Below are 18921 nucleotides of genomic sequence, written 5' to 3'. Positions count from 1 at the left end.
AGGCGAGCCGGCGGCGGCCTCTGCAGCTCCCGTAGCCCGCCCACTGCGTGGGCGGGCGCCTTAGCGCACTTGCGCACTCTGGGGAAAGCGGAGCTGCACCCCGCCCCGTATTGCTGCTCTGCTCCTCAGCTGTGCGTGCGAGGGACGTCGGGGGCGGCGCCGCAGCAGTTGCCCCTGGTAACGGGGGAGGCAGCAGGAGGAGGAGGAGGAGGAGGAGGGACTCGGCGGGAGGATGGTGAGTGTGGGGGCCTGGGCCCCTTTGGAGCCGGCCGGTTATCCCCCTCCCGTCCCCAGGCCCAGGGCGGAGCACTGCGCTTAAAGCCAAGGAGGGAATGGGACGTCGCTCAGACTGCTATCTGGGTTCTGGACTGATTTCGGGGGTCGGCGGGGAGACCCGAGGGTGGGCCCTGGAGGGAGGCCTGGGCCTGGAGAGGAAGGCAGGGCTTGCAGCGGGTCCGAGGCTTGGGGAAGGGGCTGGCAGAGTGCGCGGCTGGCCGGGTGCGGAGCCCGGGCTCCATCATTACTCTGGGGACAGGGGTGAGGGCGGATCCCAGGAACTGCGGAGAGCAGCTTTCGCTAGCAGGCTTAGACTTCCCGGGCAATCGGTCTCGCGGCTTTGCAGTAAAGTGGGGTTCGTCTGGAGCCCGGCCAGAAGCGGAGAGAAGGCCGGCACCATTGGCTCTGAGGTCGCCCTGGCGGTAGCAGGGGAGATGGTAGCCTAGCTCTCCTCCTTCTCGCGCTGTGCGGGCCCCTGGGGGGTAGGGGAGTAAGTCCCACGACACAAAGGGGTGCCGCTTGGAAGGGATGCCTGGTGGATTTTACGCCGTCTTGGTGTCTGCGTGGCGGGTGCGCTTCCTCAGTCCCGAATTATTTAGTTATTTGCTGAGAGTTTTGCAGGATCTGATTGTTGGTGATGACCGATTTTTCATTCAATACTTAATCCATGTTGATGAAGACATATTAGCTGCTCCGTCTCTAGAATTTCCTTCGAAACCTTTTGCAATCTCCTCTTGCGTGTGACCATACCAGGACCAAAAGATCTTAATCCTAGCTTGAGGTCTCCAGACTGAAAAGAACGAGAAGTTAAAAATGGAGATCGAACTTCAATCTGGGGCAAGGCTTTTCTCTGTCAGTCCCAATTAAAGCTTTCCCAAATTCTAAATTATGGTTGTGACAGATCTGACCGTTGACACTCTGTTTCTTGTTAATGTCTGTACAGTTAGTTGGAGGGAGTTAAAATGGAATTGAGTAATTTTAGAGCTATCAAAGAAAAATTGATTTTGAACACTTAAAGCAGGTTAGTTGGCTGCAAAGAGCCTGTCATCAAACTTATAGTCACTGCTCCACCTCTCTTCCTAGTTCCTTTCTTGACTTTTAGAAATGTTGAGCCATTTCTGTTGATTTAAGAAGTAAAAAAAAAAAAAAAAAAAAAAAAACTAGATGCCCAGGGAAAAAAAAATAGATGTATGTTTGGTCAGATTATCCAGTGAGTAGATTTAGAAAGGAAAAAAAAAATCTCAATTGATTTTACATTGTCAGATTGTTAAAGAAGTAGGGTTATTTGATCTGAAGTTGCCAATCACATTTCACACTTGCTACACTTGCAGTTTTTTTTTAACCTCAGGCTAAACAGATTTTTACAACTGTTTCTTTTTCTTAATCATTTATACGTGAGCTGTCCTTTTAAAGTTAAAGTTTTTCTCAACAAATGAGTACAAACATAAATATTTACCCAGAAAATAGCTAGAATTGGAATGAAAAGGGCATGCCGAACCAACAGAGATTGAGATTCGTCATTATGGATGAGAAGTGCATGAGAGTTGGCTAACTTTTCCCAGTTTGTTTATCAATTAAGTGTACTGTGTAATTCCATGATTGTTTAATTTATAATTACAGGCCACAGTAAATTAACCACTGCCCATGTTTCCAGGTGCAAATTGGCACTGTATACAACAAATTTACAGTGTATATACAACACTGTTGTATACAACTGTTGTGTTCAATGATGAAAACAGATTTTGTTTTTCTTTTTTCCTTTTTCCTAAGATGAACAATAAGAAATTAAGACAAATTATTCCGGATTCTTTATCTGGTTTCCCAAAAACATTTTTTTTCTATCTCCAAAAGCGTGAGCTGTTCTTAAAACTTGAAGTGAAACACTGAATTTAGTCAGTCGTGTGACTTAAGTGTATCCCATCTGGTATCCCATGAGCCCCCATGGTTAACTGTACAACTGAAGCGTGAACCCCAAGTTTTTTTTGGTTTTTGTTTTAAACTTCAGCTGTGACAAATACATATTTTTTTTCAAATTTGGGTAACTGTGGCAAAAACCCAAATATGGGTTTCTCTGAACATTTAGAGTCAGCTATTTTACCCCTGCTTTACAGTGCCAGGTTCTTGATGAATTACTAAAATACTAAAATGACAGTAATTTTAGCACGTAACTAACCACTTATATTTAACATATGATTCCTTCATTCAGTAATTATTTATGGAGCACTTTCTACATATATGGAGCTTGTGGTCGTTCTCAAGCATGTTCAACATTTGAAGATTGTTCCCAACAGTTACTTATGTTTTCTGGTTAGAAAATGGCCCGTGAAAAATTATTTTAAAAAAATAAACAAAACACGAGGGTAGTCTTTTCAGTGGCTGTTATGTGTCATGCTTTACATACATGACCTCATTTCATCCTCATAGCATCATCTCTTGAGATGTAAGTATTGTTCCTGTTTTCTTCTTTTTTTTTTTCTTTTTTTGAGACGGAGTCTTGCTCTGTCACCCAGACTGGAGTGCAGTGGCGCGATCTCCGTTCACTGCAAGCTCCGCCTCCCGGGTTCACGCCATTCTCCTGCCTTAGCCTCCGCAGCAGTTGGGACTATGGGCGCCCGCCACCACGCCCGGCTAATTTTGTGTGTGTGTGTTTTTAGTAGAGACGGGGTTTCACCATGTTAGCCAGGATAGTCTGTATCTCCTGACCTCGTGATCCGCCCGCCTCGGCCTCCCAAAGTGCCGGGATTACAGGCGTGAGCCACCGCGCCCGGCCCGTTCCTATTTTCTAGCTGAAACTGTGTGCAGTGTTATGTATATACATATATATATATATAAAAACACACACACACATACATATATATATACAGATACATATACATACATATATATACACACACACACACACACACACACACACAGAAGCTGAATACAAGTCTGTGAAATTCTAAAGCCCATAACATTCATTTCATTAGGACTCTGGTGAAGTGGGAACCCACTCTTCCTGAGGAGATGCTCAGACTTTGCTCCTTAGGAAACATTGTTTGTATTTATTTAGGAGAGGGTGATGAGAAAGCAGACACAGTTTGGATTAAGTTCTCAATTTTGAGCTTTAAGCTGATAGGAGTTCAGTTGAAAGACGTAAAAACAAATGGAAGTCAGTTATATTTAAGCTAGTTATGGGGACCGTATGTACTTGACGGTTGGCTTCGTAATTTCAGAATTCAAATTTTAGCTGGTCCTCACAACCACATATATTTTCCATATACCAACGCATTCCTTCTCCCTCCACCACTCTGGTTTCTTTGAATGACCTAGTTTGTATTGTTTTAGGTCAGGGCACCATGCCTCTGCCAATAGTTTAAGCTGATTTCGAGGCAGATAAAACGTCTGTAGTCCATAGCACATCTCTTCATGATTTGACTGTAGAAAAGTTTGTTTAAATGTTTTGTGGTTGAGTCAGACCACTTCTGCCCACCAGGGTGTAGATAACTTGTATACACACATGCTGGTAACACACAATATACTTTTAACTGAAGTTCATGTTTCTTAAATTGTTTTATTTAATGTCACAGGAATATAAATCCTACATAGAGATCATGCCCGTTTTGCTCACTGTTGTACTTGGGGCACATTAAGGGTGTTTAATGATAATTGCGTGAATGGATATTTTGGCCAAAAAATGCACTTTAAAAATTACTGTCATTGTATTTATACTGCAAAACTCAGCCCTATGATAAATTTAACTTCTAATCGCTGTCTCCCTTCATTTGACAGTTAAAATAAAATATGGGCATATATGTATAGATGCACAGAATAGACTTATTCTGGTCTCTTTCATCCAGCCTCTTAAATCAGCTTATTTTGTACCTTTCAGGCAGAACCCTGATCTCTATAAATATCCTCTTCCCTATTTAGCAAACCCTGATAATCCTGTGATCCCATCCTCAGTAGTTGGATTAATATGATGCTGTATTATATTTGCACTTGTCTTCCCTAGACTATGCTTGAAATGCCATTTATCATTTTGCTGGAAGAAAACATTAGCTGAACTTTGCATTTCTCTGTAATTTCACTCAAAGGTGAAGTATCTGAAGTTATATTTCCTAATAAGGAAAATTACTCATTAGAAATGTAGAAGCACTGTATTCTACACCATTAGGTTAATAAAGTTTATCTATAGTTAGAATTTTTTTTTTTTTTTTTGAAACAGTCTAGCTCTGTGGCCCAGGCTGGAGTACACTGGTGTGATCTCGGCTCACTGCAACCTCCACCTCGCAGGTTCAAGCGATTCTCCTGCCTCAGCCTCCCAAGTAGCTGGGAATATAGGTGCCCACCACCATGCCTGGCCAATTTTTTGTATTTTTAGTAGAGGCGGGGTTTCACCATGTTGGCCAGGTTGGTCTCAAACTCCTGGCCTCAAATGATCCGCCAGCCTCAGCCTCCCAAAGTGCTGGGATTACAGGCGTGAGCCACTGCACTCAGCCTTATAGTTAGAATGATTTCTTTTTCTTTCTTATCTGTGCTTTGCTCCTCTCAAGGTGAATAAACATTACGTTTTTTTTTTTGTTTTTTTTTTTTTGTTTTTTTTTTTTTTTTTGAGACGGAGTCTCGCTCTGTCGCCCAGGCCAGACTGCGGACTGCAGTGGCGCAATCTCGGCTCACTGCAAGCTCCGCTTCCCGGGTTCACGCCATTCTCCTGCCTCAGCCTCCCGAGTAGCTGGGACTACAGGCACCCGCCACCGCGCCCGGCTAATTTTTTTTTTTGTATTTTTAGTAGAGACGGGGTTTCACCTTGTTAGCCAGGATGGTCTCGATCTCCTGACCTCATGATCCACCCGCCTCGGCCTCCCAAAGTGCTGGGATTACAGGCGTGAGCCACCGCGCCCGGCCAACATTACGTTTGTCTCTTTTTTTTTTTTTTTTTTTTGAGACAGAGCCTTGCTCTGTCACCTAGCCCATAATGCAGTGGCCCGACCATAGTTCACTGCAGCCTCAAACTCTTGGGCTCAAGCCATCCTTCTGTCTCAGCCTCCTGAGTAGCTGGAACCGCAGGTGCACACCACCACACCTGGATAATTTTTTTTTTTTTTTTTTTTTGGCAGGGATATGTGTCTCGTGTTTGTTGCCCAGGCTGATCTTGAATTCCTGGCCTTGAGCTATCCTCCTGCCTCAGCCTTCCAAAGCACTGGTATTACAGGTGTGAACCACTGTGCCTGGCCTTGTTTTTCTCTTAATTCTTTAATATCAAATGTAATGAGTGTGTAGCAAGTCTCTGCCTGAAAAAAAAACAGTATTTTTAGTAATTTCCTTAAAAGAGACACATGAGGAAAAACCCAAAACATTAATTTTAAACTTTGAAAATATTTTATAGGCCGGGTGCAGTGGCTCACTCTTGTAATCCCAGCACTTTGGGAGGCCGTCACGGGCAGATTGCCTAAGGCCAGGAGTTTGAGACTAGCTTGGGCAACATAGTGAAACCCTGTCTCTACTAAAAATACACAAAATTAGCTGGGTGTGGTGGTACACATCTATAGTCCCAGCTACTCCGGAGGCTGAGGTGGAAGGATCACCTGAGCCTGGGAGGCTGAAGCTGTAGTGAACCATGATTTCACCACTGTACTCCAGCCTGGCATTAGGAGTGAGACCTTGTCTCAAAAAAAAAAAAAAAATATATATATATATATATATATATGTATGTATATATGGTTTTATTTTTTGTTTTTGTTTTGAGATGGAGTTTCACTTTTGTTGTCCAGGCTGGAGTGCAGAGGCATGATCTTGGCTCACTGCAACCTCTACCTCCTGGGTTTAAGCAATTCTCCTGCCTCAGCTTCCCAAGTAGCTGGGATTACAGGCATGTGCCACCATACCCGGCTAATTTTGTATTTTTAGTAGATACGGGATTTCGCCATGTTGGCCAGGCTGGTCTCGAACTCCTGACCTCAAGTGATCCACCCACCTCGGCTTCCCAAAGTGCTGGAATTACAGGTGTGAGCCACCACACCCGGCCAAAAAAAATTTTTTTAAAAATAGGAAACAGATCTTCCTTCATAATTTCTGCACTAAGCAGAAAATGCATGAGAAGAACTTTGCCTATATGTCATTTAATGTACTAATTTGATAAATTCCAGATGTTTTATAATTTATTTTAAGAGGTAATGAGACCTCTTCTTTTCACTTACAATCAGGAACTCAGGATGAGTAGTAAAATGGGTTTTCCTCTTAGCCTTTTTATGTCACCAGTCCCCTAAGGATCTCAGAATTTTAATTTTTACTTTTCTGAAAGGTGATATTATAAATGAGTGATTGCAATATAGCTAATAGAAACCAGGGAGACTTCTTGTAAATATAGTTTTAAGAAGGAATGCTGTCAAAGTATTCAAGACCAGATGAGATAAAAACAGCAAAAAAAAAATCTTGCCTTTGGGTGGATCGCTTGAGCTTAGGAGTTCAAGACCAGCCTGGGCAACATGGCAAAACCCCATCTCTACAAAAAATACAAAACTTAGTGGGGCGTGGTGGTGTGAGCCGGTAGTCCCAGCTACTGGAGAGGCTGAGGTGGGAGGATCGCTTGAGCCCAGGGAGTCGAAGCTGCAGTTAGCCGTGTTCACGCCACTACATTCCAGCCTAGGCCACAGAGGAAGACCCTGTCCCCCCAAAAAAAAGAAAAAGGAAAAAAAAGTCTGGCCTTTTAAAAAGCCAGACTTTTGTTTGTTTCCAATCTATTCAATCTCTGTCCCCCAAATCTTTTGGCATAGAATTTGTCTGGCTTAGACTAAACCTTCCATCTTACTGCTGGAAAAAATTGAGGCATAGAAAGGTTAATGTGGTCCTTAGCAAGTCAGTACAGATACAGTACTAGAAGTGGTAAACAAAGAGTCTCTGAGGCAGAAAGGAATTCTTAATAATTATGCATATTTGCATATGATTGTCCAAAGATGCAGTTGTTGAGAATTATTTCTCAGAAGTATCCTTTGATCTTAGTGAACAAACTGGTTTGAATTATTGCCTGGTACAATGTGAATAACAAATACAACCATTTTGCATAATTCTAAGACTCAGTTTGAAGGAATTTCTTCTTGGGCTGGGAGATTAAATTATATGCCCTTTAAACTCTGGGATTCTTTGACTCTTGTTCTAGCCATGTGTCGTTAGAACAAGATCATCAGCTATAGCACAGAACAAATAACTTTCCTATAAAGATGTTCTTATGTTCTTAACTAAAAATCAACATGGTTTATTTCTTTTTTCTTTGTTTTCTTTTTCTTTTTTCTTTTTTTTTTCTTTTTGAGACAGAGTCTCACTCTGTCACCCAGGCTGGAGTGCAGTGGTACAAATACAGCTTACTGCAATCTCGACCTCCCAGGCTCTAGCAATTCTCTCACCTCAGCTTCCTGAGTAGCTGGGACCACAGGCCTGCGCCACCATGCCTGGCTTATTTGTTTTTTATTTTTTGTAGGGACAGGGTCTCACTATGTTGCCAGGGCTGGTCTTGAACTCCTGGGCTCAAGCAGCCCTCCTGCCTTGGCCTCCCAAAGTGCTGGGATTATAGGTGTGAGCCACCATGCCCAGCAACATGCTTTATATTTCTATCCATAAAAAATAATAAATAATGGCCAGGAGAGGTGGCTCATGGCCTGTAATCCCAGCACTTTGGGAAGCCAAGGTGGGCTGATCGCTGGAGGCCAGGAGTTCGAGACCAGCCATGCTAACATGGCAAAACCCCATCTCTACTAAAAATATAAAAATTAGCTAGGCATGGTGGCACATGCCTGTAATACCAGCTACTCTGGAGGCTGAGGCACAAGAATTGCTTGAACCTGGGAGACAGAGGTTGTAGTTGAGCCGAGATCGCACCACTGCACTCCAGCCTGGGTGACAGAGGGAAATATTAGATTAACAGTAAAAAATTCCTTGGTTAATTTTGGTGGGTTTTTGTTTTGTTTTGTTTTGTTTTGCTTCATGGATGCCTTTTGTGATTTCTTAACTTCTCTGTTGTACCAAATTTTTCATCTAAAAAACACAGATTATCTATACCATGCACCTATCCTATAGGGTCTTGTGAAAGATGATAGTAGAACATTTTGAATGAAGAAGTCTTGAAGATGTGCTGAAATAGATAAAATCTTTTTTTTTGAGACGGAGTCTTGCTCTGTCACCCAGGCTGGAGTGCAGTGTGCAATATCGGCTCACTGCAACCTCCACCTCCCAAGTTCAAGCGATTCTCCTGCCTCAGCATTTCTAGTAGGTGGGACTACAAAGCGCCTGCCACCACGCCCGACTAATTTTTTATATTTTTTGTAGAGACAGGGTTTCACCGTGTTAGCCAGGATGGTCTCGATCTCCTGACCTCGTGATCCGCCCACCTCGGCCTCCCAAAGTGCTGGGATTACAGACGTGAGCCACCGTGCCCGGCGATAAAATCTTTTTTAAAAATTTTTTCCTTTTAATTTTTGTGGGTCCATGGTGTTATATATTTATAGGGTACATGAGATGTTTTGATACAGGCATGCAATGTGAAATGATGAAATAGATAAAATCATTAACAGGAAGCCCAACTATAATTTTATATAGCCTTTTTATATATTTTTGTATAACACCTTAAAATCGTGTGTTAACTTGGGTGTGTCATCCTATTTAATTCCACAAGTGTTATCTAGTGTCTGTTTGATAAGTGCCAGCCATTATGGGACAAGTATAGCCCTTACCACGAGAAACTTTAGTAAAGGAGAAAAATACAAACATCAGTTACCTAGTTTGATATGATGAATGTTCTGCTCTAAGTGTATGTAAAGGGCTTTAGGAACACAGATGGGGTAGAGTTCACACTCCCAGGAGATTTGGGGTGACTGCTAAGCTAGATTGATTGGAGGAGCAGAAATAAGCCCTGCTACTTATTAAGTTGCTGAATTTACTGTAGCACTTCTACCGAAACTTGGAAAGAGGAAGCAAATGGAATAAGTGGCATTAGAATGAAAAATAATAACATAAGCTCTCCATAACCAATAACTTTTTTCAAGGAGAAATTATTCTCATATCCAGTTAATATCACAGTCAGTGCCCCCAGAGTAATCTGTCTCCTTTGTGGTTGTTCAAGGGCTTGCTCTCAATTTTGCGCAAGTTGAAAAGTGCACCAGACCAGGAGGTGAGAATACTTCTCCTGGGCTTGGATAATGCTGGCAAGACCACTCTTCTGAAGCAGCTTGCATCTGAAGACATCAGCCACATCACACCTACACAGGTGAGCACTGCCTTGGCTCCAGATGCCGTGTGACACAGGAAGACGATAATAGCAATGTGAAAGACAAAATGGGAAATACAGTTTCGTCCACTTCCAAGTTTTGTCTCTGAGAAAAGTCTATACAATCTAAAGATAACCAGGTTTCAAAAATATGTAAGAGATTCCATTCTCATGAGGTATTTAGAGTAGTCAGATTCATAGAGACAGAATGCAGAATGGTGGTTACTGGAGCTGGGGAGGGGGAATGGGGAGTTATTGTTTAACGGGTACAGTGAGTCAGTTTTGCAAGATGGAAAGAGTTCTGTGGGTAACGGCCCACAGTGTGAATGTATTTAATGCCATGGAACTGTACACTTTAAAATGGCTGAAATGGTACGTTTTATGTTATAACGTTAAAATGTGTACGCAGACACACTTCACAGTACCCACTTCATCAGGCCACCCCACTGCAGCATCTGCATCCCGCTGGGCTTCAGCCTCCACACAGCACCTTTCAGCACATGCACCCCTCTTCCGTCTGTGCCCCTCCTTCCCCACCCACACATGTCCTCAGCAGCTGCATATTGTACGTGTTATGTTACAATTTAAAATATATGTATACATATATACACATGTGTGTTTGTGTGTATATAGACAAATCCAGCAGATCTGAGTACCTATATTCTTTTTATTTTTATTTTATTTCTTTAAATTATTTATTTTTTGAGACACAGTCTTGCTTTGTCACACAGGCTGAAGTGTGGTAGTGCAATCTTGGCTCACTGCAACCTCCGCCTCCCAGGTTCAAGCGATTCTTGGACCTCAGCCTCCCTAGTAGCTGGGATTACAGGCGCACACCGCCATGGCCCGCTAATTTTTGTATTTTTTTGTAGAGCCAGGGTTTTGCCATGTTGGCCAGGCTGGTCTCAAACTCCTGACCTCAATGATCCACCCACCCCAGCCTCCCAAAGTGCTGGGATTACAGGTGTGAGCCACCACACCCAGCCTATTCTTTTTTAAAAAATAGCTTTATCTTCTCTTATTATGAAAGTAGTGCATGTAGAAAACACAGAGAAAGTATAAAGGAGAAAACTCTGAGAAAAATCATGGTTAATATTTTACCGTATACTTTTCAGACTTAATAAATACAAATATGTATCAATTTTTAAAAGAAAAAAAAATTACCTGCCTTTTTTTTTTTTTTTTTTTTTTTTTGGAGACAGAGTCTCATTCTGTTTCCCAGGCTGGAATGCAGCAGTGCAATCTCAGCTCACTGCAACCTCTGCCTCCTGGGTTCAAGTGATTCTCCTGCCTCAGCCTCCCAAGTAGCTGGGACTACAGGTGCACGTCACCACGCCTGGCTAATTTGTTGTATTTTAGTAGAGACAGGGTTCCACCGTCGTTGCCCAGGCTGGTCTCGAACTCCTGAGCTCAGGCAGTCCACCTGCCTCGGCCTCCCAAAGTGCTAGGATTACAGGCGTGAACCACCTTGCCCGGCCAATTACCTGCCTTTTTAAATCCAGTCTCATCAACCTTCCTCTTTCCTGAAAAGGGCAAGCAAGCAAAGCATAAAGGATAAGGGAATGATAGTGCTCACAGCGTGGAGGTTTAAAGATGAGTCCTGGGCCGGGCGCGGTGGCTCATGCCCATAATCCCAGCACTTTGGGAGGCCGAGGTGGGCAGATCACAAGGTCAGGAGATCGAGACCATCCTGGCTAACATGGTGAAACCCCATCTCTACTAAAAAATACAAAAAATTGGCTGGGCGTGGCAGTGGGCACCTGTAGTCCCAGCTACTTGGGAGGCTGAGGCAGGAGAATGGCGTGAACCCAGGAGGTGGAGCTTGCAGTGAGCCGAGATCATGCCACTGCACTCCAGCCTGGGCGACAGAGCGAGACTCCATCTCAAAAAAAAAAAAAAAAGACAAGTCCTGGGCACCATGGCTCATGCCTGTAATCCCAGCACTTTGGGAGGCCGAGGTGGGTGGATCATGAGGTCAGGACATGGAGACCGTCCTGGCCAACATGGTGAAATCCTGTCTCTACTAAAAATACAAAAATTAGCTGAATGTGGTGGTGTGCACCTGTTACCCCAGCTACTCAGGAGACTGAGGCAGGAGAATGGCTTGAACTTGGGAGGCGGAGATTACAGTGAGCTGAGATTGTGCCATTGCACTCCAGCCTGGCGACAGAGTGAGACTCCGTCTCAAAAAAAAAAAAAAAAAAAAAGACAAGACCTGATTGGAAAAACTGTAGTGGGTTTCTTAGAACTCATTCCCTGTAGGAAATCCTAAGAATGCCTGACCTTTGGCTAAGCCAACAGGGAGAGCTTGTTGGTCTTAGTCACTTTAAAGTGTTTGAGCATTAAAGGTTAGAGGTTTTAGCAAAACCAGAGTTATTTTCCATCACTGTACCGTGATAAGAACCTGGTGTCAGGTTTGAATGGCTGTGCTGGCGTGCATGCATACTTCACGGCCCATGAGTCTTACTGATTCACAACTCTTTATGGAAAAGTCATTTCAACTGCTACCAAATGAACAGTTTTACAGCTTCTGAACAAATCGAATGTATAGCCCAAGCAAATTACAGTAATCTAGCCTAGAAGGGCTGAAAACACATATTAGTGTGTCAAGATTTCTGCCAGAAAAAGAAGCACTAGTTTTTGTGTGCATGCGCTTGTGGGGGTTTTTTGTTTTTGTTTTTGTTTTTTTAGTATTAGCAATAAACTGTCTCTCTCAAGAACACTAACGTGAAGACTTCCACACTGCAAACACAGAAATAAACTCAAAGTTAGGAACCCAAAGTTCTCATTCTAACCTTCAGGCTTTGTTTGATGTGTTATAGGTGACTCTGATATTATATTGTGTCAAGGTTTCATATTCTTTAAAAACAAACTTTTATTATGTTTTTTGTTTTATATTAGAAAAAGTAATAAATGCTCATTGTAGTAAATTTAGGAAGTATAAATAAATACAATTGAGAAACTAAAAGTCACCTATAATGCCCAGTCAGACATACCACTGTTCACATTTAGGAATGTATCAAGTTTTTTTCTATGCATATATATGATGGGTATATTTAAAATAAAAAATAAAAATGGCTCATAGAGGATATACTAGCTTGTATCATCTATATCTAGATACAGATTTTTTTTAGAGACGGGGTTTCACTCTGTCGGCCAGGCTGGAGTACAGTGGCACCATCTATAGCTCACTGCAGCTTCAAATTCCTGGGTTCAAGCAATCTTCCCACCTCAGGCTCCTGAGTAGTTAGGACTGCAGGCATGTGCCACCACACCCAGCTAATTTTTTTTTTTTTTTTTTTTTTTGGTAGAGATGGGGTCTCACTACATTGCCCAGGCTGGCCTTGAACTCCTGGGCTCAAGCAGTCCTCCCGCCTCAGTCTCCCAAAATTGGGATTATGGGTGTGAGCCACTGAACCTGTCTCCTCTTGTTCACTTAATAATAGATCATGAACATCTTTCTATGTTATTATATATGTAAATACTTATGTAATATACATCTCTAAATGTTTTTGCCCATTCATCATTATTATTTCCTCAGAATAAATTCCTAGATTTGTTGGGTCTCATGACTTATAGCTGTTTAAGCCCATTGATACATATGGTCAAATTCCAAGATTTACTGTTATTTATTTTCTGCTTTATTCCAGAAAGGATTCAGTATTACTGAGTTTGACATTTAATATCATTGTTGAGTGTGGAATTTTTAAATACACTAAAGTAGTTTTGCCAGTGAGTCACAATGAAACTTTTTTTCAATAAGCTTAAGCCATTTCCCTTTAGAATTCTCGAACTTCTAATGTATTCAGTCATTGGCGTGTTAGAGAAGTGAGAGTCAGCAGGATCCCCAGTTATCCTCCAGAGACTGTGTATCCTCAGTGGAAATTGGGTGGCAATGTTCCTGTCCTATTGCACTGTGCCTTCTCCTTCTGTGCCAGGCAGCAGTGTTGACAGGCTACCACATGAAACAAATGTTTGTGGAGGCATCTCCAAACCTATCTAACTCCAGTTATTCTGGATGAAATGTCTCTTCTGTGGTAGCAAGCTGTTGATTGGGTTTTTCAAATCCTGGTTTCCCTATGTAATTTTTGCAAGAAGACTTTAAAAAAAAATTCTTGTTCATGAAATACATTCTCTGGGAACCCCAAAGGGCTCGTTAATTTGTTTCTTTCCACACTGACCCCCACCTGGCAATTCTGCCTGTCCCTGATTTGCTCACCTTCCTCCAAGTTTCACCTCAAGTAACTGTCTTAAAAATGAAGACTTCCAGCCCGGTGCAGTGGCTCACACCTGTAATCCCAGCACTTTGGGAGGCTGAGGCGGGCAGATCACCTGAGGTCGGGAGTTCAAGACCAGCCTGACCAACATGGAGAAACCCCATCTCTACTAAAAATACAAAATTAGCCAGGCATGGTGGCGCATGCCTGTAATCCCAGCTACTCGGGAGGCTGAGGCAGGATAATCGCTTGAATCCGGGAGGTGGAGGTTGCGGTGAGCCGAGAGCACAACTCTGCAAAAAAAAAAAAAAAAAGAGAGAGACTTCCGGCTGGGCACAGTGGTGCATGCCTGTAATCCCAGTGCTTTGGAAGGCCAAGGTGGGCGGATCACGAGGTCAGCAGTTTGAGACCAGCCTGACCAATATGGTGAAACCCTGTCTCTACTAAAAATACAAAAAATTAGCCGGGTGTGGTGGCAGGCGCCTGTAATTCCAGCTACTCGGGAGGCTGAGGCAGGAGAATCACTCGAACTTGGGAGGCGGAGGTTGCAGTGAGCCAAGACCATGCCACTGCACTCCAGTCTGGGCAACAGAGCGAGACTCTGTCTCAAAAAAAAATGAAGACTTCCTTTTCAAGTTCAAGTTCATCATAGTTCCCTATGAAAGCACTTTTTTTTTTTTTTTTTTTTTGAGATGGAGTCTCACTCTGTCGCCCAGGCCAGAGTGCAGTGGCATGATCTCAGCTCACTGCAACCTCTGCCTCCGGGGTTCAAGTGATTCTCTTGCCTCGGCATCCTGAGTAGCTGGGACTCCAGGCATGCGCCAACACGCCTGGCTAATTTTTGTATTTTTAGTAGAGACGGTGTTTCACCATATTGACCAGGCTGATCTCGAACTCCTGACCTCCTGATCCATCCACCTCGGCCTCCCAGAGTGCTGGGATTACAGGCGTGAGCTACGCACCCAGCCTGAAAGCACAATGTTAACTGACCACTTGTTTGTTTCCATCAGTGTCTGCAACTGAGGGCTCCACCTCCCTACTGGGCTGATATATTCGAGTTACAAACCCAGCCTCCCCCATAGCATCCTCAGTTCTGCTCTTTTTCCTGATTAATCCCTGTAGGAAATTTATTTTGAGCTGCTCTTGAAGAATCTAATCCTCTAGATTTGTAGCTTTTGCCTCTTTAAATTTAGCTTGTGTTCTTTTCTGTTGAGTCTTCAGCTTTTTTTTTGTTGTTAGTTACGTGAAATGTCCTGTTAAATTTTACCATCCTGAAGATTCATGGGCATGTGATGTGTGTTGGTTAATTAGAGCTATTCTCATTTGGAGTTATCCTCAGTAATTATATATGTATATATGTTCATTGTAGAAAAACATTGTGTTAGCCTGACATTATTAACACTGACTCCACAACCTGGATGAAACAAGCATGTATAAATGTTTCTTTATTCTCTGTCACAACAAATCATTTTCAGCATTACCAGTATCACATATGGCAGAGTACTTTAGAATTAATAAAAAACATAGCTATTAAATGTAACTTTGTCAGAATTATGATCCCAAAGTTTAATAAAACTTGATGTTTTTGTCCCTGTTTCAGGGTTTCAACATCAAAAGTGTACAATCACAAGGTTTTAAACTGAATGTATGGGACATTGGTGGACAGAGGAAAATCAGACCATACTGGAAGAATTATTTTGAAAATACCGATATTCTTGTAAGTACTCCTTCTGACGCACTAATTCATAGTATTTTCTGCCATGTGTTAGAAACATGGACACTGTAACATTCTTTCTTGTCAGTAATTCCACCACCATAACATTAATCACTGTGAATTTAGCAGGGATAGCAGAAGGCTACAGATTATAAAGGAAAAACATCTTTGTATAACTTGTATAAGATGTTTTGCTGTCGCTCAGTAACAGTGTTGTACCCACACCCATCTTGGCAAAATAAAGTGTTATTAATTGCCATAGTGATTTGAATAGCAGAAGGGAAGTCAGAAGATCATGCCACTGACTGTCACCCCTAGGAAGACAACGAATCAAGTGTATTGTAAAGAGAGCAAGCAAAATAGTGAAAGTACTGGAAACCATGATGTATAAGGAGTGGTTGAAAGACCTGAGAATGTTCTTCCTGGAAAAGAGAACACTGGGAACTGTCTAGGCTGCTTCAAGAATTATCTTAAGTCAGAGGGATTGAATAGTTCTAGAGGGCTGAGCCAAGAGCAAGATGGGGAATGTTAGGTGGTAGAATGTAATTCAGATTAAGGAAGAAGTTTCCTATAATTACAATCGTCCAGTAGTAGGAGAAGCTGCCTCGTGCATTGGGAATACCCTGACTCAGGGAGCGTTCATTCAAGTGGAGGCCGAGATTTTAGCTCCCAGCTCGCTGTCACTTCCTTTAGGACCACCACGGTTTCAGAATTCTTGGAGATTTCACTGTCCACTTACATGATTTCCACAAAACCTCAGCCTCTCAGCTCCTTCACCAGCCCTCCTTCAGTGGTCTTGTCATCTACTCTACCTCAGCCACATACTTGCATAATCATACCCTAAAACTAGGGGGGCTCATGAACTTAGATGGGAGAAAAATTGCATGTCACTTTTACTAACCTCTAACCAAAAGTTTGCGTTTACATCAATTATGATGAAAGGCAATAAACTGCAATAATAGCAGCCATATCTATGTCTTTATTACGAATAGAAATCATCTAGACCAGGTGTGGTGGCTCATGCCTGTAATCTCAGCAGTTTGGGGTGGCTGAGGTGGGAGGATCGCTTGAGCCCAGGAGGCGGAGGTTGCAGTGAGCCCAGATTGAGATTGGGCCACCACACTCCAGCCTGGAAGACAGAGTGATACTCTGTCTCAAGACAAGAAAAAAAAAAAGAAATCATCTTGCATCTCAAACAGCTTCACCTTCTGCTGTTGTTTCCTAAGTGTCTCTCTCCTCTGGATCATTCCCATCAACATAAACATATCCTGTAGCTTCTCTTGCTTAATGAAGAAAAAATAAGCCCCAGAAAACTCCTCCTGACCATACATCTCCCTCCAATACTGTCCCATTCCTCAGCCTCCCTTTATAGCAAAACTCCTTGAAAGAGTTTGTTATGCTCTCTGTCTTTGCTTTATCTCCTCCCAGTTACTCTTGAGCCTTCTTTTCAGGCTCACTGATAATTCCACATTGCTAAAAGTAGGGTTCAGTTTTCAGTACTCATCTCACTTGACCTATCAGGCCATTTAACATTGGTCATGCTCTCTTTCAAACATTGTCTTTTCTTGGCTTCCAAGACACCATTCTATCTTGGTTTTCCTCCTCACTGGCTACTCCTCCTAAATCTCCATTGCTATTTTTTTTAATCTCCCAACCTCCAAATGTTAGAGAGCCCCGGAGTCCTTGTGTTTTTCTTCTCTGAGTCACTGCTTAGGTGACCTCGTCTAATTTGAAGGATTTAATGACCACTTAGATGCTTATGAATCTCAAACTATCATCTCTAGCCTGGAATTCTCCCCTGAACTTGAGTTTCATATACAGTCATGTGCCACATAATGACACTTGGGTCAGTGACTGACCTCATAAATGATAGTGGTCCCTTAAGATTATAATAGAGCTGCCGGGTGCAGCGGCTCACGCCTGTAATCCCAGCACTTTGGGAGGCCAAGGCAGGTGGATCACGAGGTCAGGAATTCAAGACTAGCCTGGCCAAGATGGTGAAACTGCGTCTCTACTAAAAATATGAAAATTAGCTGGGCATGGTGGTGGATGCCTGTAATCCCAGCTACTCAGGAGGCTGAGGAAGAGAATTGCTTGAACCCAGGAGGTGGAGATTGCGGTGAGCCAAGATTGCGCCACTGCACTCCAGCCTGGGCAACACAGCGAGACTCTCTTTCTCAAAAAAAAAAAAAAAAATTATAATAAAGCTGAAAAATTTATATTACCTAGTGACATAGCTGTCATAACACATTACCTTTTATATGTTTAGATCCATAAATACTTACCATTGTTTTACAGTTGCCTGCAGTATTTGATACAGTAACTTCGTGTACAGGTTTGTAGCCTGGGGCAATAGGCTATGCCATACAGCCTAGGTGTGTAGTAGACCATCTAGGTGTGTGTAAGTACACTGTATGATGTTGGCACCATGTCAGAATTGCCTAATAATGCATTTCTCAGAACATGCCCCTGTCATTAAGCAACACATGACTATATAAGCCAGCTGCCTATTTGACATCTCCACTTCAGGGGCTGGTAAGTCCCTCAGCCTCAACATGTCTAAAACCAAATTCCTGTTTTCATCCTGTTCTACTCAACCCTACTCTTCCGACAGTCTTCTCAGTAAATGGTAGTCCCATTCCTCCAGAAACAATGCAATCATCCTTGGCTCCCTCTCCTCACTCCCCTCATCTGATCTATCAGCAGATTCTTTGTACCTATTGCCATCAGACATATTTTTATTTATTAGCTTTCTCTTGCACTGTAAGGTAAGCTCCGTGAGGACAGGAATTTTTGCATTTTAAAAAACTGTTGGCCGGGTGCGGTGGCTCACGCCTGTAATCCCAGCACTTTGGGAGGCTGAGGCAGGTGGATCACAAGGTCAGGAGTTCAAGACCAGCCTGGCCAAGATGGTGAAACCCCATCTCTACTAAAAATACAAAAAATTAGCCAGGCGTGGTGGTGGGTGCCTGTAATCCCAGCTATTTGGGAGGCTGAGGCAGAGAATTGCTTGAATCAGGGAGGTGCAGGTTGCAGTGAGCCAAGATTGCGCCACTGCACTCCAGCCTTGGCGACAGACCAAGACTCCGTCTCAAAAAAAAAAAAAAAAAAACTGTTGGCCAGGCTCGGTGGCTAACGCCTGTAATCCCAGCACTTTGGGAGGCCGAGGTGGGTGGATCACGAGGTCAGGAAATCGAGACCATCCTGGCTAACACGGTGAAACTCCGTCTCTACTAAAAAATACAAAAAAATAGCCGGGAATGGTGGCGGGCGCCTGTAGTCCTAGCTACTCGGGAGGCTGAGGCAGGAGAATGGCATGAACCTGGAAGGCGGAGCTTGCAGTGAGCCAAGATTGCGCCACTGCACTCCAGCCTGGGTGACAGAGTGAGACTCTGTCTGAATAAAAAATAAAATAAGGCCGGGCATGGTGGTCACTCCAGCCTGGGCAACAAGAGTGAGACTCTCTCTAAGATAAG

At 43.1% G+C, this 18921-nt stretch overlaps 1 protein-coding gene across 3 annotated transcripts in view; it reads left to right on the top strand.

Moving 5' to 3' along the window:
• The first annotated feature begins 47 nt into the window (after positions 1-47).
• Positions 48-18921, top strand: part of ARL3 (ADP ribosylation factor like GTPase 3) — a 38255-nt gene continuing 19381 nt past the window's right edge. For 2 of the 3 annotated variants that reach the window (XM_034931393.3, XM_034931392.3), the window contains exons 1-3: positions 318-713; positions 9371-9514; positions 15332-15448. In XM_034931393.3, the coding sequence (XP_034787284.1) occupies positions 333-713; positions 9371-9514; positions 15332-15448 (642 nt within the window). In that variant the 5' untranslated portion in view covers positions 318-332. Of the gene's footprint in view, positions 236-317; positions 714-9370; positions 9515-15331; positions 15449-18921 lie in introns of those variants that run through there. The other variant, XM_003825524.5, reaches the window with a different exon arrangement.

This window comes from Pan paniscus, chromosome 8 (assembly GCF_029289425.2).
Source record: "Pan paniscus chromosome 8, NHGRI_mPanPan1-v2.0_pri, whole genome shotgun sequence".
Taxonomy (NCBI): Eukaryota; Metazoa; Chordata; class Mammalia; order Primates; family Hominidae; genus Pan; species Pan paniscus.
This window is presented reverse-complemented; position numbering and strand designations above follow the sequence as displayed.